The sequence below is a fragment of the Ammospiza nelsoni genome, chromosome Z (assembly GCF_027579445.1).
Source record: "Ammospiza nelsoni isolate bAmmNel1 chromosome Z, bAmmNel1.pri, whole genome shotgun sequence".
Lineage (NCBI taxonomy): Eukaryota > Metazoa > Chordata > Aves > Passeriformes > Passerellidae > Ammospiza > Ammospiza nelsoni.
In genome coordinates, this window is record NC_080669.1 from 22,142,550 (window position 1) to 22,167,593 (window position 25,044).

At 45.2% G+C, this 25,044-nt stretch overlaps 2 protein-coding genes across 2 annotated transcripts in view; one reads left to right on the top strand and one right to left on the bottom strand.

The window, feature by feature from the left end:
* The first annotated feature begins 343 nt into the window (after positions 1–343).
* On the top strand, positions 344–7,315 carry XPA (XPA, DNA damage recognition and repair factor). The gene is made up of 6 exons (XM_059492939.1): positions 344–582; positions 955–1,083; positions 3,150–3,255; positions 4,810–4,975; positions 5,611–5,728; positions 7,087–7,315. Exons 1-6 carry the CDS (start codon positions 411–413, stop codon positions 7,233–7,235), a joined length of 840 nt encoding a protein of 279 aa, XP_059348922.1. The 5' UTR covers positions 344–410; the 3' UTR covers positions 7,236–7,315.
* A 4,571-nt stretch (positions 7,316–11,886) lies between these two features.
* The window catches only part of NCBP1 (nuclear cap binding protein subunit 1), a 29,606-nt gene continuing 16,448 nt past the window's right edge, over positions 11,887–25,044 (bottom strand). Inside the window, exons 18-23 of the mRNA XM_059492825.1 lie at positions 24,081–24,174; positions 21,727–21,830; positions 20,954–21,068; positions 15,710–15,853; positions 15,173–15,286; positions 11,887–14,278 (exon numbers count right to left, since the gene is read on the bottom strand). Of these exons, the coding sequence (XP_059348808.1) occupies positions 14,165–14,278; positions 15,173–15,286; positions 15,710–15,853; positions 20,954–21,068; positions 21,727–21,830; positions 24,081–24,174 (685 nt within the window). The 3' untranslated portion in view covers positions 11,887–14,164. The remainder of the gene's footprint in view (positions 14,279–15,172; positions 15,287–15,709; positions 15,854–20,953; positions 21,069–21,726; positions 21,831–24,080; positions 24,175–25,044) is intronic.

Sequence of the window (25,044 nt, forward strand, 5' to 3'; positions counted from 1 at the left end):
GCGGTGCCGGTGCCGGTCCCGATCCCGGCACAGCCACCCCCCCCCCCCCGGTCGACACCGGCCCCCACCCCGGCCCGCGCGCGCCCCCCGCCCCCCACCCTCGCGCGCCACGCGGGCCGCGGGCCCCGCCCCGCCGCCTGGCCGCGCGCGCCCCCCCTTCCCCTCCCCCCTCGCGCGCCCTCCCGGCGCGCCCCGCGCGGCGGCGGCGGGGCGGAGCCCCCGCCCTGGCGGCTCGCGAGGAGGGGCGGGGCGGTAGCTGCGCGCCTGCGCGGGCGGCCTCGCCCCTTCTGTGGCCACCCCCGCCCCCCGCCCTGCGCAGGCGCAGTGCGGCGGCGGCTCGGCGACGGGAAGGGCGAGAGCGGCAGCCGGAGCGGGGGGGACCACGGGGCTCCGTCGCTCCCGCCGCCGCCATGGCGGGCGCGGCCCCGGCCCACGAGCAAGACCAGGAGCAGAAGATTTCGACCGCGGCGGGCGAGCGGCCGCACCTCTCAGCGGCGGCGTTGGCGAAGATCGAGCGGAACCGGCAGCGGGCGCTGGCACTGCGGCAGGCGCGGCTGGCGGCCCGGCCCTACCCTGCCGCAGGTCGGATGGCGGCGGCGGCGGAACGGGCGAGTCCCCGCGCCCTTTTTTCTCTTTTCTAGGGGGGAGGTTTCGAGAGGGGAAAGATGTGGGGAAAGGGTGGCTCCGCCGGCCGTGGGGCGGTGGGGGCGGCGGGGTGGGGGGGGTGCGGTAGGGTGGCTGGAGCGGGGTGGGGGTTGGGGGGGAGAATCCGCCGCGGCGCGCGAGGGGCCCCCCCTCCCCCCACATGTGTGGGGGAGGGGGGGGGCTCTTGCACGCGCGCGCTCTCCGCGCGGCCCCCCGCCTCGCGCGCGCAGCGCGGTGGGGGCGGCCGCGCGCGCCCCCTGCCGGCGGCGGCGCTTTAACGCAGCGCCCGCCTCGTTTGTGCTCCTGCAGGCGGCGGCGCGCGGGCGCGGGCCCTCCCCAAGGTCGTGGACACGGGAGGGGGATTCTTCCTGGAGGAGGAGGAGGAGAGCGAGCAGAAGGAAGAGCGCGGCGCCGTCGAGAAGATCGTGCACCCACCCGGTAATTAGGAAAAAAGCGTGTAGGGAGCGGCGGGGGTTTGGCGGGGAGGTGGCGGGAGGAGGCGGCGCCGCGTGCGCGGGGCTGGCGGGGGAGGGCAGGAAGGCGCGGGGGCGACAGTGAGCCGGCTCCGGCCGCGCCAGCGGGGCGGGATGGATGGGCGCCTTTTTTTTTTTTCCCGGGCTTTTTTTACTCTCCTTTCTTATCTTCTTTTTCTTTCTTTTTTTCCCTTTTTTTTTTTTTTTTTTTCTTTTAATTTAATTGCTGATATCCCTTTTCCTTCTTCACACGTTTTTCTGGATGTGCTCGATTAGTGGCGCGTCCGATTCTTTTCAGCATTAAATCGGCTATAGCAAATGCGGGGTAATTAAAAATGAAGAATTTTAAGCCGCGGAAGTGGGACACAACCAGTGCCCTTGGGTATAGCACATTTTAATTTTTTTTCTCCCCCATAAATGTTATATCCATTATTTCTTTCGGGGAATTTGAGTTTTAAGACCGACATAAGCGTAATATTTCGCGGCTTCGTTGGTTGTGGGAATTTTGGGATTTATGTGGTTTGTGCCAAGACCGGAGCGCTGCTGCAGTGCCAGCTTTTATCGTTATAAAACGTGCTGGCGCCAAGTTACTGGTCGTTCGGTGGAGGATTTCAGCACATTGCCTTGCGATATTCTCCCCCCCAAAAAAAGCAAATGGGAGAAGTAAGGGTCCCAAAATAGATCGACTTTCTTCTCTGGGATTGTCTTTGTCTTGCTTTGTTCTGCTTGTATCAGCTGCGGAGCTGTTGGTGCAGTGTATCTCTTTGTTAGAAATCAGCACCAGATTTCATTAACGGTGTAAACAATTAGCAGCCCTGCTTCTTTAGATGGGCTAATGTTTAACAATAAATTTAAGTAGATCTGGGATGCCTTTACACTAGGCGTATTTTTTGCTGTGTAATTCATAACGTCATTGTCTTAATAAAATGTCTTCGTGTTCGGGAGCACTGCCTTAAATGATGGAATGTGATGTAAGAGTATGAAATGACTGTGAAGTACTGAGCATCCGGCTGTCGCTAGTAGGACTGAATTTACATAAAATGTCGTCTTTGCTGGATCGGATCTGCTATAAATGCAAACGCAATTAAAATATATGGTGCTGCATGTTAACCATTAATCTTCTGCTCCAGGTGTTCCTAAAATTTCACTGCACTACCTCGCTTTCGAATTTCAAAACTGTATAGAAATGTTAATTTTCTGATAGAATTCCAATGTTACTGTTCAAGGAATGTTCCTTATAGCTGTTGTTGCCCGAATCGGTGTTTCTTGGTGTCCTGTGGAACATAAAAGCAGATGGTGATGACGCTGGAGGTGATCCGCCCGTTGAGGATGCGGCCAGAAGCGGTGGCTGGCGCTGAGATGTGTCTGGGCTTGGAGCAGTGCTGAGAGGGCTTGGGGAGAGGATTGTAGTGGAGCTCCATCCCCATTCCACTCCTAGCAGCTCTCTGGCCATCCACCTCCGTTTCTGCCAGCTGGAACGGACAAGAACCTTGCCAACTGCCCCAGGCTTCCACTGAGCTCGTTTAGGGAGAGGCAGGTGTGGCTGAGCTAGGAAAAAAACTGGAGCAGAGCTGAGAGAACTATGATGCCAGCGCGGCTCCTGTAGTTTCCTGCTCTAGCCACCCTCTTCAAACTGAATCCCTTCTCTGCTTCCTCCCGTTTCTGCCCGCATGTCCTCTGTAAATCAGGGCATATTTTTGGAGGGTGAGAACAGAGGAAGTGGCAGGAGAGGATTTTGATGCGCTTTGTGAGAGAAGTGTGGAGAATTTTTTTAACAATGGTTAAGTTAAATATACATTTAAATGTTGAAGTTAAGTACTTAATGCTTAACTTGGGAGAAAACATGTCAACAGACATTAAATTGTGTGGTAATGGGTTTGAATGTGTACTGTACTGTTCTAAAAAACTTGGACAGAGTGAAAGTAGTTTGTAATATGCTTATGTGAATTCTAGTAAAATTGCCTGTAATACCAAGTCTAGATGCTTGTTTTTATCATTGTAGTCCCTTTAAAAAATATTTCTTTCCATTAGCACCCGTGCTAGAATTTGACTATCTCATCTGTGGAGACTGTGGCAAAGAATTCATGGACTCCTACCTTATGCAGCACTTTGATTGGGCAACATGTGATAATTGCAGGTATTACAAATAATCAGGAGAGAAAACCACTATTTTACATAAAGATTGCTGGCTATAATTCAGTGAGTTACAGTCGTTTGAAGAGACTGTCAGCAAGAGAGACATATTTCAGTAACTTTAAAAAAATGTAAATTTAATTTGATACCCTGTTTAAGTTCCATTATGGAAATAATTCACAAATTGTCTTATAAGCCTGCCTTAGGATAGGGGACATCAGTGGATTTTCATGCAACATTATGGTAATGGGATGTCATGAGAGCAGTTGGTGTGTTTGTCAGTGTGAAAATTTGTCTGGCTGCAGACTGGAGCTATTTGAAAACCTGATGCAACACAAATACCCAGTCTCTGAAGTGGAGCAGGGATTAGGAGAGTGTTTGTGGTCCCAGTGTTTTAACTCAAGTGCAGTTGGTACTTTGGTCAGCATGGGCGTGCTGGAAGCACAGCAGCCAAAGGGCAGAGCTCCCATGGGAGGTTACTGGTTGGCCTGCGAGGTAAGCAGGAGTTTGACCTTGAGAGGAGAGCAAGCTCTTATCTTTTAACACAGAAAACGCTCCAAAAGCCATCAAGATAACCAGGGCAATGAAACCAACTGCAGCAGCCAGCTGCCCATGTGTGTAAGAATGAATTGGGTGAATGAAAAAAAAAAAAAGCTTGTTCTGGGCGCCTTCCCATTTACTGCAGGGAGTGGTTAGGGTTGTGCACGTGGTGTAGGCAATTGGCAGTCATTGGAGGCAAAGTTGTTTCAGCAGTTACAGTAGGTAGGGAAAGGAGCTTGGAGCTTGTGGAGTCTTTGGTCTGAGCTCTTGTAGCTGATGGCTGGAGTGTCCTTGGTGCATTAGCTGTAACTGTGAACTTTGAATTCTAGTACAGCTACATTTACAGCAGTACTTCCTTGATGACCGTTGTTAGCACTTAGTGTTTGGCAGATCTTTTGACTCCAACGATTCAAGTTGTACTTCAGTCAGGATTGCGTAAATGTAATTTTTTTCCATTAACTCATAAAAGCTGCTGTGGTTACAGAGTTTTTCATTATCTGGTAAAGACTACTGTCTTTAAAGTCTTTTTTAATGGTTTCTCTGCCTACTGTCCTGCATTATAGAAAATGCTCTGTGTTGCTAATCAGTTTCTGGGATCTAGAACCATATGGAGTGTGTATATTCTCAGGTGATCTGACCTGTCTCACATTACACATTCTTTCTTTCTTGACCATGTGAGGCTCATGCGTCTGTCCTCTTGGATTGCATCTGAGTTAGATGACTACCTGAAATTATTCATTTTAAGTTTCATTGTAAGAAAATAGAAGAAAAGCCTTTCTAGAAGAGCAGGCTTCTCAGTGTATGTTTGCTGAAATGGGAATTTTTAAACGCTTAATTTCAGTAAATCTAGTCTGGAGTTTAGCTAAGGAGTTGGAATCCAAAGTTATTTGCATGCATATAAAACTGAGGGTATTAGGGCTACCTGTATTTCAGGAATGTTAGAAGGGATGGGGACTTAGATGTTAATAACCTGTGGTTTTAGGGTGTAGCTTTCTCATCATTATTTTACATCTTGCAGAGATGTTGAAGATAAACATAAGCTTATAACAAGGACAGAAGCAAAAGAAGAGTATCTGCTTAAAGACTGTGACTTAGACAAGAGGGAACCAGTACTCAGATTCATTGTGAAGAAAAACCCTCATAATTCACGATGGGGTGAAATGAAACTTTATTTAAAACTGCAGGTATAGAAACTGAGTGTGTTTCAGACATTTTTTAACCTTCATACAGCTTTGGTTGTCACTTGGTACCTGAATGGTTTTGTCAAAGCTAAATGTGTTATGTGTAGCTTGTTAAAGTTAAATGGTTGCAGTCCAAGTTGTGGAAATGTCTGGTTTTGAGAGCGTTTTAAAGATGTTCATTGAGCAGAACTTTAGTGGGTTGCGCAATTACAAGTCACAAAGCACACGGCCCTTCAGTTTTACTCTGAAGTGCACAGGGCAGCTGCAGCTGTGTGTGGCCCTTTGTAGCTGCGTTCACAGCTTTGCCTGCAGAGGCGGCAGGAAAGGCGAGTGGATTTCCCAGGGCTCTTGGCATTTCTTGTTTGGTACTTCATAGCCATCATACTGCTTTAGTAAAATATGGACAAAACTAGAGCTGGGTTTAAGCTTTCCTAAGTTATATTCAGCTGATACTAAAGACCGGTGTCGCCTCTTTGGTGGAAGGAGTGCAGTCTTTTGTGAGACAAGCAGAGACAAGTGGGAGGCAGAGCAAGATTGGTTGGTTTATGTGTGTGTAGGGAAAAATTAAATTTGTAAGTTAGAATAGTTTACTTTTATCGTTTCAGGAAACAAAAAAGGCTTTTATGTCCATCCTGTAGGTAATCAAGCGTTCACTTGAAGTCTGGGGTAGTGAAGAAGCCTTGCAAGAAGCAAAGGAGCTCCGCCGTGATAGCAGAGAAAAGATGAAACAGAAGAAGTTTGACAAGAAAGTTAAAGGTAAAGCATTAAAATTACATACTTCAGTACCTGAAGGGAAGTACGGTTCTGTTTAAACCTGTGTCTGCATCTGAATAAATTACTGAGAAAATACTCAATATGGTAGAATGGAGGTTTTCAGGACTGGGGGTGAGCCTGAGCAGTCTGGTGTGACCTCACAGATTACTATTTTGGGCAGTGTTGGACTGCAGGGCTTGAGGTCCCTTCCAACTTTTATTCCCCTGTTGCCCTGTGGACGTTATGTGACAGAAATCAATTACAATGGTTCATTATAATGTTTTTCAAATGTTTGGGTATGACCCGGAATGTGCCATGGATTGCATCTGATACTTTTGACTAGTGGAAGACATTAATTTTTGTAGCAGTGCGTTATAGATCTGTGATAGGCTTCAGGTGAAATGACTGTAATGAAAATGGGTTTTTCTGTTGTTCACAGTATTCCTAGCAGCTGTCTTTACTGCAAATTGCTCTACGGCTTTTTTCTCCTCTGAAGTATTATTTAGAGGAGTATTTGATGGGTGGAACCTTTTGTACCACCTATAGCATCCATGCTTTGCTTTGGGGTGGTGGTTACAAGGGCAGAAAGCCCAGGCTGGCTGTACCAGGGCTATCTGAAGGAGGCAGAATTTGGGATTGCACAAATAACCCCTGTCTGGGCGATTGATGCTGTGCACGCTGAAGGACTGGCAGCAGACTGTAGCCAAGATGCCAGAGTTCAGTGCAAGCACAGGCCTTAATGTGACAAAGTTTGCAGCCTGAATGGCTTGGCTCAAAATGTGACCACATTTTGCTGTTCAGTATTCTTGCCACCCGCTTGCAACATCCGGATAGTATTTTGGGCCCTGCTGCCAGCCTGTGCGCTCTAGAGAACCCGCAGATTTCACTGCGGATGCTGCAGAGGCAACTCATATTATTGGGCATAAAGCTTAGAGAATGCCAAGTCATTTGGGAGGCTTACTGTGACCTGAATGAAAATTACTCTTTCTTGGTCATGTAAAATAAATGAGGTGTTCTATAAAAACTTTTCCTTTACATTCCACCGACCCCTTTTGGATAACTTTGAATGGCTTTGTGTGAAAAAGCAGCAAGCAACTCATCTTTAGTCCAGATGGAAAATCTTTGCCTATGAGATCCCATGACAGTGTAGTTCTTGGCCTTTAAATTATGCAAACAAGGTGAGGATTGCAAGGCAAGTCAGAACTTGTAATTGCAAGAGCAGATTCTTTCCCAGACCTTGTGGAAGACAGGCAGCAAGCATATTGTCATCTGTAGGCCTCAGGAAGCTGGTTAGCTTGAGTTTTATTGAATGCTATTTAAGATTTATTAAAATTTTAAAATTTTCTTGCATTTTTTACCAGAACTCCGCCGTGCTGTGAGGAGTAGTTTGTGGAAGAAACAAGCCAGTATCCATGAACATGAATATGGACCAGAAGAAAACATTGATGAAGATACATATAAAAAGACATGCACTGTGTGTGGCCATGAATTAACTTACGAGAAGATGTAGTATTAACCTATTTTTTAATTTTACTTTGTTTTTAACAGTATTTTGTATGAAAATCAAATAAATGCTAATTATGAACAGTCTGTTGCCAGATTGTGTGAAGCATTATATTTTTCAGTTGCAAGAAGCTCTGTGAAGGCTTTGGCCTTTATGCTAGATCGGAGGGTAGAATATAGCAACAGTTCAACAATTGGTATCTTCTTGGTCAAAAGATAAGTTTGTATCATTGTACTTGATGCACTGATGAAATCGAGGTGAACTTCCCAGGGCTTTTCTGCATCCATGAGGAGGAAGGCTCCTTATTTTCTAACTTTTGTCTGGTTTGTAGTTCCTGGTCATGGGCAGGCAGCGGGCTGATAGTGTATCCAAGCCAAAGGAGAACCTATGTTATTAGACGGCCTCCCACCACAAGAAGTGCTGTTCTATCAGCCCTCTGCCTGCCCATGACCAGGAACTGCAAACCAGACAACAGTTAGAAAATAAGGAGCCTTCCTCCTCATGGATGCAGAAAAGCCCTGGGAAGTTCACCTCGATTTCATCAGTGCATCAAGTACAATGATACAAACTTATCTTTTGACCAAGAAGATACCAATTGTTGAACTGTTGCTGCCTGCTTTCTTGGGAGGTTCTGACATATATTTACTGTATTTTGCAGGATAGATTCTTAGGTGCATTTGCTACATCTTTTTTTTTCTTTTTTTTTTTTTCTTCCGAACTTTTGAAGCAGAGACCAAGGCAAGACCTGTCCTTGGGGCAAGAGGGAAGTAGCATTCCATGGCAGAACTTCTAAATGCACTTGAATGATGTTTTCTTTCAGTAGAGTGAATTTACTTAAATGTTTAAATTTTAAATTCTCATTCTTGCAGCTGTTGGGGAATGCATGTGGCAATTACTGAAGTGAAGGAACATGTTATGAAGTGAAGGATCATGTGTGGCTCTACATTTATTTACAATTGTAAAAATGGCAGATTCCAGGGAAGTCTCTGGAGACTTCCTTTGTGAGCCTGGGCCACTGTGGCTGTGCAGAACTGAAATTTTCAGTAGGAAAACCATGACATATTTGCCAGTACAGAAACATGGTGGGATGACTCCCATGCCTGGAGTGCTGCAATGATGGTCATGAGCTCTTCCGAAGGGACAGTGGGCAAGCAGAGGCAGTGAAGTGGCTCTGTACATGAGGGAGAGTTTTGGCTTACAGAGCTCAAGGGCAGTGATGATAAGGTTGGGTGCTGGTGGGTAATGATCAAGGCCAACGAAGCAGACATCCCAGGGGGTGTCTGTTACAGACCACCCAGACAGGATAAAGGGGAAAATGAAATGCTCTGTAAGGAGCTGGCTGGTGTTTCATGTTCACTAGGCCTTGTTCTTGTGGGAGACTAATTTGTGGGATGTCTGCTGAAAACATGAGCAGGGGAGAGGCGGCAGTCTAGGAGGTTCCTGAGGTGTGGAAGACAAAGGACAGCTGGCAAGTGAGCTGTCCTGGTTCTGGCCAGGACAGTAATTTTTTGCCATAGCCAGGAGGGGCATAACTCAGACCTGGAGGTTATCCTGTACCACCTCACATCTACACGGGTGGGTGGGCACATGGGGGTCCTTTCCATCCAGGGTAACATCAGGTTTTGTGGGGTGGGCATTTGCTGGTGAATTGATCATCTTTCCTGCACAAAACATTATTATCAATATTGGTACTGTCCATTTCTTACCTCATTGCTCTTCCCAGTAAATTGTTCTCATCTCAATCCTTGATGTTTACCTTTTGTGCTTCTAATTCTCATCTACCTCCTGCTGGGAGGAGTTGAGCAAGCTGTGCATGGTTTTGAGTGTTTCAGTAGAAGTGCTAAATGGGGGAACACCATTCCTGAACTACATGACCATATCAGGGGCGGTGGCCTCATAGATCTGCTGTTTATGTAAAGAGAAGGGCTGGTGGGAGATGGTGGTTGGAGGCTGTCTTGGGCACAGTGAAATGATAGTTTCCAACACTTGGTAAGTAAGGAACAGGGTCAACAAAACCCCTGCCTTGGGTTTCTGGAGGGTGGGCCTTAGCATATTCAGAACACTGGTTCAGAGATTCCCTTGGAATACTGTCCTTAATAACAAAAGGGTCCCATGAAGACTGGCCATGCTTTAAAGAGGAAATCTTGAAAGGCGGAGGAGCAGACTGTCCCTATGTGCCGAAGAAAGACCAGCCTGGTCATCCTGTTCCTCCTGGCTGAATAGGATGCTTCTGCTGTAACTCAAGGGAAAGAGGTTATGACTCTTGAAAGGAGGGGCAGACAACTCGAGAGGAGTACAAGGATGATGGTAGGTCAAGGATCTCCTTTGGTAGGAGAGAAAATTAGGTAAAAGCTCAGCTGGAACTCAATCTGGCCACCACTATGAAGTAGAAATCGTTTTTATAAATACTTTAACATCAAAAGGAGAGTCTAGGAGAATCTTCATTAGTTATTGGATGCATGGGGGGACATTGTCATTAAGGGCAAAGAAAAGGTTGAGGTACTTGGGTTCTTTGCCTCAGTCTTTAACAGAAAGATCAATTATCCTTAGAGCAACCAGGCCCTGAGCCAGTACACAGGGACAGGGAGCAGCACTGACCTCCTGTAATCCAGGAGAGAGTAGTGAGCAACTTGTTTGTGAGCCATTAGACCCAAGTCCATGGGACCAGATGGGATTCACCCACGGGCACTGAGGGAGCTGGCAGGAGAGCTCACTGAGCTGCTCTGCATTTGTCATCAGTCCTGGACAGCCAGGGAGGTCTGGGTTGACCAGCATGAAGCCAATCTGCAAGAAGGGATGGAAGGAGGATCCAGGGAGCTACAGGCCTGTCAGCTTCTGTAGTGAAATGGAATAGATCATGAGTGTGATCACACAGCACATGCAGGAAAATCAGGGGATTGGGCCCAGCCAACACAGTTTTGGGAAAGGCAGGTCCTGCCTGACTTATCTGATCTCCTTTCATGATCAGGTGACCTGCCATGTGGATGAGGGAGAGCCTATGGATGTGTCTACCTGACCTTCAACAAAGCCTTTGACACCATCTCCCACAACATTTTCCAGGAAAAGCTGGCAGCCCACAGCTTGGACAGGAGCACTCTTTGCTGGGTTAGAAACTGGCTGCACAGCCAGGCCCAGAGAGTGGAGGTGAATGGTGTCACATCCAGCTGGGGGCTGGTCACCAGTGGTGCTCCTCCGGAATTAGTATTTGGCCCAATCCTGTTTAAAATCTTTACTGATGATCTGTATGAGATCGACTGTACCCTCAGCAGAATTCACTGATGACAGCAAACTGTGTGCGAGTGTCGACCTGCCGGAGGGCAGGAAGGCTCTGCAGAGGGATCTGGACAGGCTGGATTGATGGGCCAAGGGCAAAGGTGTGAGATTCAATAAGGCCAAGTGTCAGGTCCTGCCCTTGGGTCACAACAACCCTGTGCAGGCTGGGGCAGGGTGGCTGGAAAGAGGCCCAGTGGAAAAGAGCCTACGGGTGCTGGCCAGCATCAGTCTGGGAGTGTACCCAGGTGTCCAAGAAGGCCAATGGCATCCTGGCCTGTATCAGCAATAGTGTGACCAGCAAGGCACTGGTGATGCCACACCTTTCATCCTGTTCAAGGTCCCAATTCAGCACTGAGGTGCTGGAGTATGCCCAGAGATGATTGATGGAGCTGGTGAAGAGCCCAGGAGCAGCTGAGGGAGTAGGGTTTGTTCAGCCTGGATAAAAGGAGGCTCAGAGGTGACCTTACCCTCTCTGCAACCCTCTGAAAGGAGGTTGTAGCCAGGTGGGGGTCAGTCTCCCCCAGGCAACCAGTGACAGGACAAGAGGACATGATGCCTCAAGAAGCACCAGGGAAGGTTTAGGTCAGACATCAGGAAGATTTCTTTACAGAAGGGGTGACTGGACATTGGAATGGGCTTCCCAGGGAGGTGGTGGAGTCACCATGCCTTTAAGTGTTCAAGGAAAGACTGGACACAGCTGTGCCATGGTCTAGTTGATATTCAGTCATAGGCTGGATTTGATGACCTCAGCGGTATTTGCCAACCTAATTGACTCTGTGGTTTTGTTAAAGAAGACGATGCCTGGGAAGGGCACATGATGCTTCCAATAATAGGTTTTCACTTTTTCAATGTTCTCTGCAGCTATGCAGTAACCTGCCTGCCCACCAAGCAGAGAAGGCTTTAAGGCCTTGCAAGACCTAAGGAAGTGGCACAGGGATTTGGCTAGAGGAGGGGGCAGGTCCCAGCAGGGCTTTTGGAGGTATCCTCCTTGTCGTGGTTTCACAGTGCTGTCTTGGGCTCTTAAAACTCCTCTCTGGGGCAGATGGGGGCGGTCACTGACTACTGCAGCATCTGCCCCAGCCCACACCCTCCTGCCCTCCTGCAGCAGCACTTCCCTTTCCCAGAGGATAAGAGGTGGCAAGGGACAGGGAGCATTTCTACACCAGCACCTCCTTGTCCCTAGCAGCACATATGCTTGCCTCACACGGCTGCGGGGGGAGCGTGTCAGACCAGCTGTAGTGCAAGGAGGTGAAGGCTTGTGTGTTAAGTCAGGGTACCAGAACTGGGAAACAAAACTGCTCCACACCCCTCTGCATTTAACACCAGCATAATCCAGCACGACAACTTTGCTTCAGCGTCCCCCAAAGAGATTGGACAAACACTCTCAGCAGCAACGTGCTTCACCTTCATTTATTTTTGTTTTTATCTGTGCATTTTTTTCCAACCACACCACATTTCTACAGCATCTTTACACTATCCACCACTTCATATTTCAGCAGTTCCGAGTTTCTCCAGTTAGCGACTGGTATCACTACATAAGCGTTTCATTCTTTCCTACAGATCCAGCCAATTTCCCAGTCATGTCAGGTGTACACCATTAAAAGAAGGTGAAGGTGTCCAACAGACTCAAGAAATGCAGCCAAAGCCCATGCTCAAAGCTTGGCATGATTGGAAGTTAAATCAGTTTTGAAAGACATTGCTATTTGGTTTTAAAACACAGGATTACACTCAAGCATTTGCAACTGTATCCCCAGCATCAGTATTTGTCAAGGCTCAAAGAAAGTTACAGGTTTGCAAGTTCTAACTGCATTACCAGTTTTACAGAAGTCACATTTATAGTCAGAACCCTCACCATTAGTTAATATCAGAACTGATACTGACCCAAGCCAGTAAAAAACTATTAAACTCCAATTAAAACCTTTAAAGTATTAAATGTTTCCTAAAAATTAAAAAAAAAAAAAACCAACACAAAACCCTATTTGATTACTCAAGAACATTAACAGAGAAATATCTGAAGCATAAGTCCGTGCATGACTGACAAAATCCTTGCATAAAGCAAATTTACAACAAATAACAAATACACCCTGAAAGAATGGCGGGGGGGGGAAAATCAGTCAAGTCAGAAAGGGCAAGCAGAAAAAGTAGAAGTAACAGATCTAAGTCTATGAGGATATACAGGGTTGCTACAGGCCACACACAAAAATCAGATGAAAGGTCTATAAATACCTAAAAAAAAAAATTTTTACAGGAACAAAATTACTCAAAGCACGTTAACTTCCTAAGCTAAAACTAAACAGCACTGAGTATAAAATTCTTTAAAACATTCACCTGCAAAATGAAGAGACCATAAACAGGTTGGAAGCCCCCTGCATGCTGACGGACCTGAGCACCTAAGGCAGTGTCTCTGCTGCTCACTGTGGTACAGAACACTCTGGTTTGGCTCTTATGTACCTCATGTTACTGGCCTAACTTAAAACTAAGACTGCTCTACTTTCAGTTGTGTTCTCAGTCTAGGCCTCTCCTGTAATGTGTATCGCTTAATTCAGCATTAAAACACTTCTCAAGACATGGGAGCAACGTGCTGCTGTCACGTTTAAAGCGAGGGAAGCCTAGCAGATGCTACAGTTGTTGCCGAGCCAGATGAGGCGCGAGCACTTGGTTCATCCACTGTCACTAACAGAAAGATTTCTGACATCCTGCAGGCCTGCAAGTCCAGCCCAGCACAAATGGGACAGTCCAATGAGTTACAGGCTGAAAGAAAAAAGCAAGCTCAGCCCTGTCTGGGGCATCTGGGGCTGGAGCTCCCAATACCTAGGTAAGGCTTGCAGAATGGAAGTCAGAAGTTTGTTCCACACCAACGCTTGCTTACTGTCTCTATTTAAAAGAGAAGAACTGCTACCAAGAGCAGTTCATGATTTCTTGACCACAATGCAAAAAGAATTGCATTTTTCAGAAGTGGCCCATGAAGTTTCTCTACAACTGTTTATAGATACTGTAATAAGACACTAGACAATACATTTATAAAACATATTTCAATTGTACTATATGTTTTTTCAAACTGTGAAAATCTATCTGGCCTGGTAATAAAACAAATTTTTATGCTCTATGCTACTTTGAAAATGTGTTTCACATGCCCAAAATTAAGACAGTTTTCCTATGTCATATACTAGAGAACTTATCCCACTGCTCACTGAGAAGGTGCATCCCCTTTCATACTCACAAAACACTACGAATTGTTCCTCATTTCTGCAATTAATCTGATTTAAAGGACAAGCAGAGGTAACAAATTCAATTGCTTGGGGTTGGCTTCTTTTGTTGCAAGGTTAGAAATATTTTTTGGGGGAGGAGTGTGCCTGATTTTTATATAGGCAAGAGGGGAGAAATAAAATTACCATCATGAAGAGAAAAGTCAAACTAAATTAAAAGACAATAAAAAGAATTAATACTTTAGTTCACAAATATCCCCTATTAGTCATATCTTTTAAGGCTTACAATGCTTACACAGTTTGGTTTTTTTAGAATACTCTTTTGTTGTATACAGGAGCACGTGAAAGCCAGTTTTAGTAAAAAAAATTCTTCCATCCCCATGTTAAGTTTTGCCATTAAAAAAAATTAAATTTCACTAAAGTCCTGCAGACAAGACTCTGTCCACGGATGATCCCTCAGGCCTGCAGAGCACAGAACTGCTGAAACACAGCCAGAATGTGGTGGTCCAGTTCAGCTGTAAACAGGAGGTTCTCTAGTGTCACCATGTACTGCTGGATTATCTGGTGGTGCTGGCAGATAAAAAAACCAAAAACAAACAACATATGTTTACTGTTTTTACATTTATATCAGAATAGGCATAGAAGTCAAGATATGTAAGAACCACAAGTATTCCAATCTGAATTGTTTAGCACATCTAATTTCCACAACACAGAAGCCATGGATAAGAAAAGCATGATGCAGAGGCACTGCTGACTGCAAGCAAGCAGCCTGTACTGAAATCCTGCCTTGTGCTCCCTGTAACTCCTCCCTCATGGATCCTGAGCTGTGTGTAGGATCCAATGCCACTACAGGTATCTTGGGAGAACCATGGTATTTGCTTTCCTCTGAAGACATCTACTACCAGGGAAGGATTCATCCCAAGGGACAATTACACCAATGCTTCCATTCTTCAACACATCTTGTGCTCACACAGATATAACCTCCTGTAACTAATCACTTTAATACAGCCACCTGTGCTTATTAACTGATTTAATACAGAGCCAAATATTCAAAAAACATGTTTCATAGATATTTACACATCTCACTAAAAGGAATCCTGCAATATTTTAATTCACTTATTTAAAACACGCCTATTTTAGCATTCTTGCTTGTTCACAACTTTGCCCTTACTAAAAACACACAGTTAAGTGTAAATCGGTGAAATTCATAACCGCATCTTGAAATATTTTTGCAGTACGCTTACAGTGAGGAAATTCTGCACTCAGGATCAGTCACTCCACCTGACTGCGGCAGGGATTTGGCCAGAGCCAGAGAGCTGTGACCTGGCCCCACACCAGCCCCTGGGGAAAAGGTGCTGCTGCCACCTACTGCTGCTCCCGGGGAGCCTCAGCCCTCCAGCAGCAGAGCTTTCCCAGCAAAGCATGGCCCCGCCAACACCCTTCCAGCTGAGAAATGAAACTTACCTGCAGGAAGATCTGCTGCAACCTCTCTATACAGCTCTTGTACCAAGGTGTAAATACATCAATTCCACCAGTCTCGCAGCGCACTAAGTGCTCCGTTAACAGCATAATGAAACGCTGCAGTAGGGGAGAAAAAACCCAAACTTATTCAGTCTCATCAAACTAATGAAGAGTTCTAACCTAAGGTAAGAGGATCTGGGTGTCAGAAGCTTTGAACACCACTGTGAGAGTAATTATTTTGCTTGGCAAATACTGAAAATAAATATTTAGTATGAAAATAAACCAGTTACCTTCTGGTTGTTCAGGAAATTGTGTGCTAGCAGAACTGCTCTCTTCCTAAGCACTTGAAACTCACCAGATCCTGTTCCAAACCAGTCTTTACAGAGGGATGATCTGGATTGACTCTAACCCATGGTGAAGTCATCAACCCCTTCCCATACAATTATTCCAAGAAAATGCCCAAGATAGTAGTGATGCTGAAAACTTATAAATCAAGTAACTTTGAAATCTAAACTGAGAAGACACTTTGACCATCATTACCTGGAATATAACAAGAAAGAGATTCTTCTGCTCACTCTGGGCTGACTCTACTTTTTCCTGCAAGCGCTCTATCTGCTCTTCCAGTGGTCCATCTTCCCGATCGGTGCTTCGGTCATCATCGTCATCGTCATCATCACTGTCTCGCTATAAATGACAACAACACAGGACTTAAACAGCAATTTGGCAGGTGTGGATACCATTAATGCACTCTAGTTCCACCTGTGAAAACGTCTGCAGAACTACTGAAGAGCAGCAGACAATTCTAGATAAAAATCTGGAAGGAAAAATTCTAATATGGGAATGCCCTGGAAAAAAAATTACCAAGATTTCAGAGAAACTAAAGCAAGCATAGAGACTTATCAGAAACCCGGCCTTTTCCTCCAGGAAGGTGCTGTGGCTGACAGCCCAGCTGAGGTGTCCCTACACCAGGGCATGCAACGTGAGCAGCAAATGGGAGGAGTTGGAAGCCACCGTACTGCTGGACAGTTTTGACCTTGTTGTCGCTCCTGAAACTCGGTGGGATGGATCCCGTGATTGGAGTGTGACTAACAATGGCCACAGGCTGTTCAGAGGGAAGAAAGAGACACAGAGGGATTGCCCATCAAGAGCTGAGTGTGAGAGTCTCTGAAGAACAGGCATGAGGCAGTGTGAAGCTGGTGGGTGCTGATCCCAGCCCGGGCAGCACAGGGAGCCTCTGGCGGTGCCTGTGCCCGGCTCCGGCCAAGCAGAGCCCGCGGACGGAGCCTTCCTGCTCCAGCTGCAGGAGCAGCCTGCTCACGGGCTCTGCTGCTGCTGGGGGACCCCAACACCCTGCCCAGGCTGGAAAATGAGCTGTAGGCAATCCTTGAGATTCCTAGAAAGCATGGAGGATAAATTCCTGACCCAGGGAGTAGCGAGCCCTACAACGGGGGAGATGTCACCTGGATCTGTTGGTCACCAGCGCATGGGGGCTGATGGGGAATGGCAAGCCAGGAGACAGCCTGGGATCAGTGATCATGCCTTGGTGGAATTCACAGTCCTGAGGGATATGGGTCAGGAAAGGAGTCAAGAGAGGGCCCTGAATTTCAGGAAAGCAGACTTTCAGCATTTCAGGGATACAGTCAATGAGATTGCCTGGGAGACTGCCCTCAGGGAAAATGGAGAGGAACAGAGCTGGAAAATTTCAAAGAGAGCAAGAGCTTGCAATTCCCAGGAGCAAGGAATCAGACAAGGAAGGCAGGAGGAGACTGACACGGCTCAGTAGGGCACTGCTGGTCAAACTAAAAGGAAATAAGCAAATGGAGAAGCAGTGGAAACAAGGGCAGGTATCCTGGGAAGAGCATAGTAGGGCTGGCGTGGGGAAGGCCAAGGCAAAGCTGGAACTGAACCTGGCAAGGGACACAAGGAATAACAGGAAAATATGCCAGCCAAAAAATGGAGACCAAAGAAGGTGTGTCCCCTGACAGACAGTGCTGGTACGCTGGTAACAGCAAATGAGGAGAAGGCTGAGGAACTCAAGCTTCTTCAAAATAACTTCTTTTCATGCCATCTTCAATGGTAACCCCTCTTCCCACATCCCTTGAGTGGACAAACAGCAAGATAGGGACTGTGGGAGCACAGTCTTTCCCACTCTAAGTAAAAATCAGGTTCATGGCCACCTGAAGTACCTAAAAGTCTACAGGAGCCAAGGAGATGCATCCTAGAGTCCTGAGGCAACGAGCTGATGTAGGATGTAGTTGCCAAACCCCTCTCCATGACATTTGAAAAGTTGTGGCTGTCAGGTGAAATCCCAGGTGACTGGAAAAGGGAAAACATTGTACCCATCTTTTAAAAGGGTAGAAAGGAGGACCCCTGGAACAGCTGACCTGTGAGCATCACCTCTGTGCCTGGGAAGATCATGGAACAGATCCTGCTGGAAGCTGTGCTAAGGCACATGGAGGACAGGGAGGTGATTTGGGACAGCCAGCATGGCTTTACCAAGGGCAAGTCCTGCCTGGCCAGCCTGCAGGCCCTCTGTGATGGAGTGACTCCACTTGTGGACAAGGGAAAGGCAGCAGATGTCATTTATCAGGACTTTGACATGGCTCCCCACAACATCCTTCCCTCTAAAATGGAGAGAGATGGATTTGATGGGTGAACTGTTACATGGATAGGAAATTGCTGGCATCCAGAGGGTAGTGATCAACAAATGTGGAGTCCTAGTCAGTAGGACATCAGTGACCAGTAGTGCTGCCTAGGGATTTGTACTGGGACCACTGTTATCCTGATGACACAGACAAAGGGGTCGAGTGCGCCCTCATCAAGTCTGCAGATGACACCAAGCTGACATTCCTAAAGGACAGGATGCTGTCCAGAGGGATCCGCACAAGCTCAAGAAGGAGCCCACAGGAATCCCATCAGGATCAACAAGGCCAAGTTCACGGTGCTGCACCTGGGCCAGGACAACCCCCAGTATCAGGGGACAGGCTGGGCATGAGCAGATGGAGAGCAGCCCTGTGAGAAGGACTTGGGGGTGCTGGTGGGTGAGAGGCTGGACATGAGCCAGCCATGGGCACTCCCAGCCCAGAGAGCCAAACGTGTCCTGGGCTGCATCCAGAGCAGCGTGGGCAGCAGGGCAGGGAGGGGATTCTGCCCCTCTGCTCTGCTCTGGGGAGAGCCCACCTGGAACCTGCATCCAGCTCTGGGCTCCCAGCACAGGGAGCTCATGATTATCAGAGGGATGGAGTATGTCCATCCCTCTGATCATCCCTCTGAAAGGCTGAGAGAATTGGGATTGTCCAGCCTGGAGCAGAGCAGGCTCTGAGGTGATCTAACTGCAGCCTTCAAGTATTTGAAGGGAGCCTCCAAGAAAGAGGTACTAATTACAAGAGCATGCAGTGGTAGAACAAGCATGAATGGCCTTACACTGAAAGGCAGTAGGTTTATATAAGAAATAGAGAAGAAATTCTTTACTGTGAGAAGGGTGAGGCACTGGAACAGGTTGCCCAGAAAAGCTCAGGATGCCCCATCTCTGAGACTGTTCAAGGCCAGACTGGATGGAGCTTTGAGCAATCTGGTCTAGTGGGGAGTTGGAAGTGTCCCTGCTCATGGCAAGGGCTTAAAACTAGGTGATCTTCGAGGTCCCTTCCTACTCAGACCAATCTGTGATTTCACAGTTTATTTAAGGGAAACAGTGAAAGGCAATATGCTTGCTAATTTTATCATTACATAGTAACAAACAACTTTGTTTTTAAAAACAATCTGGCATAGATTTTTTCAAATTGTATTTACTGCAGCAAGACAGGTAATTAACGAAAGAGTTTTGAAATCTCAGGGTTTTAAAAAATAATGCACCTGGTGCAAATTCTCTCCTGCACTTGGTGCAAGAATTCAGATGAATCCAGCTAGTTAGCACAACAGGAAGGCTGAAGATTGCAGCCACTGTTATGAAGTGGATACTCCCTATATTCATGATCAAAAAGGTTACTCTCAAGACTAGAAAAGGTCAGCACAGAAACAGATCTACTAACTAGGACCATGACATGCTTCACTGCATCAAAAACAACACAACACCACCCACAAAATACACCTAAGAACCAGCTCAGGTGACTAAGTCTTAAACAAAACTACAAGGCATAGAGGAGGAAAGACAGGATCTGATGGATTATGGTAAATTCAAACACAAGACACTGCTTTAGTATCATATAGTTGTTTCTGTGCAAAGACATCCATAAATCATCAGCTCAAAACTTTAAATATCTGTAAAAGAAGCATGTGTAACTTGGGATAAATGCGTTAACTCACTTACAGCATAGGAAATGAAGTTCATAACCACAAGGCAGGTACAGCTCTGAATCAGTATAAAAACTAAAAACTTACCAGAACAAATGAGAATTTAATTTTATCTCTATAGGAACTTGCCTTTTCCCCATCTATAGAGGTTTCCTGAACTCAAAACACTGAAGGACCAGATAAATCATGTAAGCATTGGACTCATTCCATGGTAAGGGAACACTCTTCATGCTGGGGAAATGAAAACTTCCTCTAAAAAGAATGGTCATGCAGCAGAGCAACAGCCTGCAGAACTACTCACTGTTGCATACAAATGTTTCTTCCTGGCACAATACTCATTTAAAGTACTAAGTAATAAAGAGCTGCAGCAAGAGACAAGGACAGAAATTAAAACACTGATACATTTAGAGATGCCAGAGAAGCTCTTTGCCTCACAGTAAAATCAATGACTGCCCCTAAATCTTCCACAATCACAGGCATTTATTAACTGCTCATCAATGTAGACTGAGGAGGCAACCAGGATGGCTGTTGCTGTGAGTGAAGGAAACAAGATGAAGGCACTAGGAAGAACCAACATCGGCAAGCTGGGAGTTGATAGTGATCTCTCAACAGAAGTTTCTGGACAAATGACTGACTTGAGAGCTTTCTTCAGAAAACATCAGCAAGCTCTGTGTCACATTTTGACATTAACCTCATTCATAATTTTGGAGCTAGCTAAGGGTTTTCTGCAGGTAAACACACTTACAGACCTCAAAGAAACACAGAAATTCTCTCTTGCTTTCTGCAATTCAGCGTATTTATATCCTGACTTAATTCTGTCATAACTAAGTCCTGCATTCAGGCAAGCTTCCTCAGGCCCTATCTTTTCCAGCTGCCACAGATGAAGACACTCACTCCCTTTTACTGGCCCACTTGAGACAACAGAACACAACAGCAGCTGGTTCCTCAACAGTTTGCTGTATTTAATAATGCAAGAACATGCAACTATATTCAGGAAAATAAGCTGGAAGAAGGAAGTGCCATGCCAGTGTCAGGATCCAGCAGCATCCATCAGAAGAACAGTAACAGCCAACTTCTCAATTGCAAATAGCTGTTTCTGTGCACTTCTGCATGGAAGCCACAAGAGCACTCTTTTATAGAATTTACTATGAATAATTTGTAACTGTTCTTACTGTTCTCTAATAAGGTAACTGGAATCCAGATTAGAAGGCAAGTGGAAGTTCATATTGGAAGAGAAACTTGTGAGAGAGAACTTGAACAGACCAAATAAGTATACACGCATTTAAAAGATTTTACTGAATTCTTAAATTACAGCTAGGACCAAGAACATGCATCTGATTTTTGATGTCTCAGTGCTACAGCAGACCACACCTCTGCAGACATACTTCCTGAACAATCATACATATTCAGTCCTTCCCAAAACTAACTGAGTGTCTGTAGATCAGCATGCAGGCTTATATAACTTGGTTTAAGATTTACAAACAGATTACTCACTCTTTTGTGCTGCCTGGCCAATCTTGCTTTGGTCTCCTCCAGTTCTTTATGAATCTTCAGGACATGCTTATTCATCTTACGAATTGTGGAATGTAAGATCTCCCAGATATAAAACCTAGGAAAGACACACAGCTCAAAACACCACAGTACACACTACTTGAAAATAGGAAATTAAACGTCATTTTTTACCAGAAAAATATAAGTGGGAGAATTAGAAAATCTACATATCATTTAAGGAGACATCTATCTACCAAAGTGAATGAACACTCAGCACACAGGAAAGCATACTTGTAATGCAAGAAATCTTAGCCATCAGTTCTTGCCTATTCGTTGCAGTACACTTCAGAGTCAGAATTTTATTTCATGTACACACTGCAAGAGTATTAACACCAAACTTGACTCCTCAGATCTAACAGTTCTGATCTCAGTTTGCAGTGCACCTGTGGCGGCACAAGTTACATCCCACCCCAAGGGCCAGGACGTGCCCAGCCAGCAGCAATACGACACACAGCAACAGACTGTCTAGCAACAGCTCCACTTCAGCAGGCTTAGACACTGCTAGCAAAATTACACGCTAGCAGCAATCTTGCACTTCATGCCAGCATTCATACCCCAATTCAGAAAGAAAAGTGTTTAAGTACGTATTTTGTAGAAAGGGCAAAAGCCCAATTGTACCTTATTCCACTACTGAGTTTTCAAAGATTGTACTATGTACTGGAGAGTTAAAATAGCAAATCAAAGACAAATAACAACCCAAACCAAGTTCTTGTTACCTGGTAAAATCATGTGCCAGCTCTGAAGAAAAGATCCAGTTTGCTACTGCAGCACAGTCAACAATTTGTGTCCGAATCATCTTGTCCACAAGCACAGCAATCATCTGTATTTTGTGAAAGACAATACATACAAAATATGTGTAAAACATTCCATCCTCAGATAAAACCAGAGATGATTCAATGCAACACTACATCAAGTGGTATTACTGAGTAATTTCAAATACTTTAACAAACTGGGTAGTCTAGCTTAAAATATTTCAAATGAGGGGATCTGTATCAATTACATACAGCATTTTAACTCTCTTAACAACCATACCTACTTCTGAAAGTATCACTCCTTATTAGCATACATACTCCCATACAAAAGCAAAAAATACAAAAATCAGAGCTGGAACTGAGGCCTTGAGAGACACGAGCACTAGTATTTGACATCAAAGTACTCCAACCAGAGTACATACACCTGTCAGATCACCATAATGAAGGAGCTGCTATTAGCCTACTCTCCTTGAACTGCAACAGCCCTCAGACATGACAGTAAGCTGTTCTCGACAGGGCACATTAACTTCAGGACAGAACAAACAAGCATCGTGGAGCCACTGGAAAGGTTTACTTGCTACAGGCACTGCCATGATTCTGAGGGAGTTGCAAGCCATCTAGCAGGCAACTGCAAAGAAGAGTTACTGACTAAAGAAGATGCAAGCTGTTCAGAAAAAGGGGCTTATCTTAGTTACTCATGTGACTGAATGCCACAGTATCTAAGAACCACAGCCTGCACTGTATTTATCCTTACAACCACCCGTTGTCAAATGAGGAAGTGTAACAAAGCTCCTTATAAGGAAGGAAAATTAAAATAACTGAATGAATCATACAGAGGACTCAGCACTCAACTTTCAAGTCCCAGGATAGTATCCTATGCTCTATTTGTCTTTCTGCATTGCCAGGAAGGATTTCTGATTACTTAGCCCAGTCTTCCAAAAACCACACATCTAGGACTTCAAGAAAATATTTAACCTCAATGTTAGAGTTTCTCTTTATGAAGTCACCACCACTAGCTTGCCTTTAAATCCAGAGACTATTGGCTCCTGCTATTAAGTCACTACCTGCAGCACAGACCACTCATTAGTGCTTTAAGCCATATAAGCATTGTTGGTCTGAACCAAATCAAAGGATGTTCCCACAGACATGGGACTAGGGTGTACATCCTGAAAACAGACTCTGGACAAGTGTCCTGCTCTGAAGGCACCATTCCTTCCATGCGACAAGGAGGCTGAGGACTTGGGAGTAAGAAAAAAGTTCTTGATCAGAAGCAAATACCACTGAACTACAGTAGAAGCAAGAGAAGAAAAGTTCCATGATTAAGTAAAAGAGCAAATAGCAGACCTTCCTAAGTTTTGTACATGAGATTTTTTAAAGGGACCTTGATTTATTAATAAAAATGTAACATGACTATCTAGTCTGGATTTGAAACCTCCATCTCAGTTTGGTAATGCTGTGATACAAAGGAATGAAGAGGAAGCTGATTCAGGTATTACATTGCAGTTATGAAATTTCTTCTGATCCAGTAAAATGGCAGCAAAAAGTAGGTCAGACTGTAAATGTCACATTTGCAAGGTCAGTAAACTGGGTAAGAAGTTGAATATATATTTTTTTAAATCCTCATTTTATGATGTTTTTAAGAGATGTAACAGCTTGCACCGGTATCTTCTAGGTGCTTATTTTTTCCACTAGAGAATGGACCACAGGTCTAGTAGCAGATGCAAGAATTACTCCTGGTTCTCAGTGGCATCACTTCTTATAGTCTTGCCAGTGCAACTGCGAGGCACAGTTCACTTTCCAGCAACACAAACAAACTGGCAAGGAATACATGAAGCAACTAATGCAGGCAAAGTCAGCCCAAGTTCCTCATTGATTTCTATTCATAGAATGACAGCTGATGGTAAACACAATTGCAGAGAAGAAACAGAACAGCTTAAACAACTGAGACATCTTTTGTAGGTCTTTTAGGGTGTTAACTCCTCTGGCTCGAGAGTGAACATTATCCCAGCACTATCAGACTGATCCTGTTCTGAACAGCCACTACTGCAGCTCTACTCACCCTGCCCACACACAACAGTGACTCCAGCATGAGCTCTGTGTAATAACTGGACAGCTTCCACTAGCAGTTGTTGTGGGGGGGGGGAAAAAAAAAGCCCTAAAATCTCTAGGCTTCTACATTTCTAGGATTGTGGCCTGTTTTAGAAATGAGATCTACATCTTGTTTAAATTTATGTATTTATGTTGCTTTCAAACTTTGAACAAAGCCATGGTTTCAGCAAAAGTTACTCACAAAGTTCCTTGACATTTCAGGATCTTACCTGTGGATGATTCTTCCAAACCTCATACACAACTCTCAGAACATGAAGCTTCCCCTCATCACTTTCAGCAAGTGTTTTGAAGACTTCATGAAACCTTTTAATAGAAGTAAGTAGTCAATGGATAGGATGGGACCAGGTCAAAAGAGCAGCAGATATAAGGCAAGTGGTTTACATTGGCTAAAAGAAAATTACGTGACTATCTACAGCATTTCTTAGACAACTGTTCCCTGGAAAATATTACCATCCTGAGCTAAAATAGTCTACAAAGAAATGACACCTCCTAACAGCAACTTACATGCTAGTGGTGAACCTGCTTCCTGAAGCTAGGCTACATTTCTCAGGCTCTCAGAAGCAGGAGGCACTTTTCTGCTTCATGTGCTTATCTACACACAGCTGAATCAGAATTTGCTGCCTTTTTAGCCTTAGACCTTCCTCTTAACGTATTTCTCTAACTTCAGACACTTATCCTAAGTGCCTCTTTTCCAAGGAGAGGCTGCTAAAAGCACCTATTTTAGCAGTTACTCTGACTGCTACACTGCATTCATTGCCCAGCTTATTGTAATATAACTATAAAGCATAAGAGGCTCTTCTTGATCACTTGGCTGCCACTGCTGTTGTGCAGCAGGGAAAATACCGTGGTCTAAGCATTTGAATCACCCTGCCTTTTTTACTCCTGACTGCAGGTTACTACCTGCAGCTTCTTATCAACATTGCCTCTGTAGAGCTTCCAGGTGCACGTTTTTGTAGTAGTTTTATCTGTCTTTAGGGCCAGATAGAAAAATAACTCATTAAATCATGCAAGTGACTACCTTTCATGTAACAAACCCCTTAATATCAACTCCAAACCACAAAGGATAAAAACATTACTCTAATTTTGCTAAAAATGGTGCAGTAAATTCTTTGCAGTTCCAGCATATCTTTAAGGGATGAATTCTAAACTCTTTTAGTATGGATTTTACTCTGC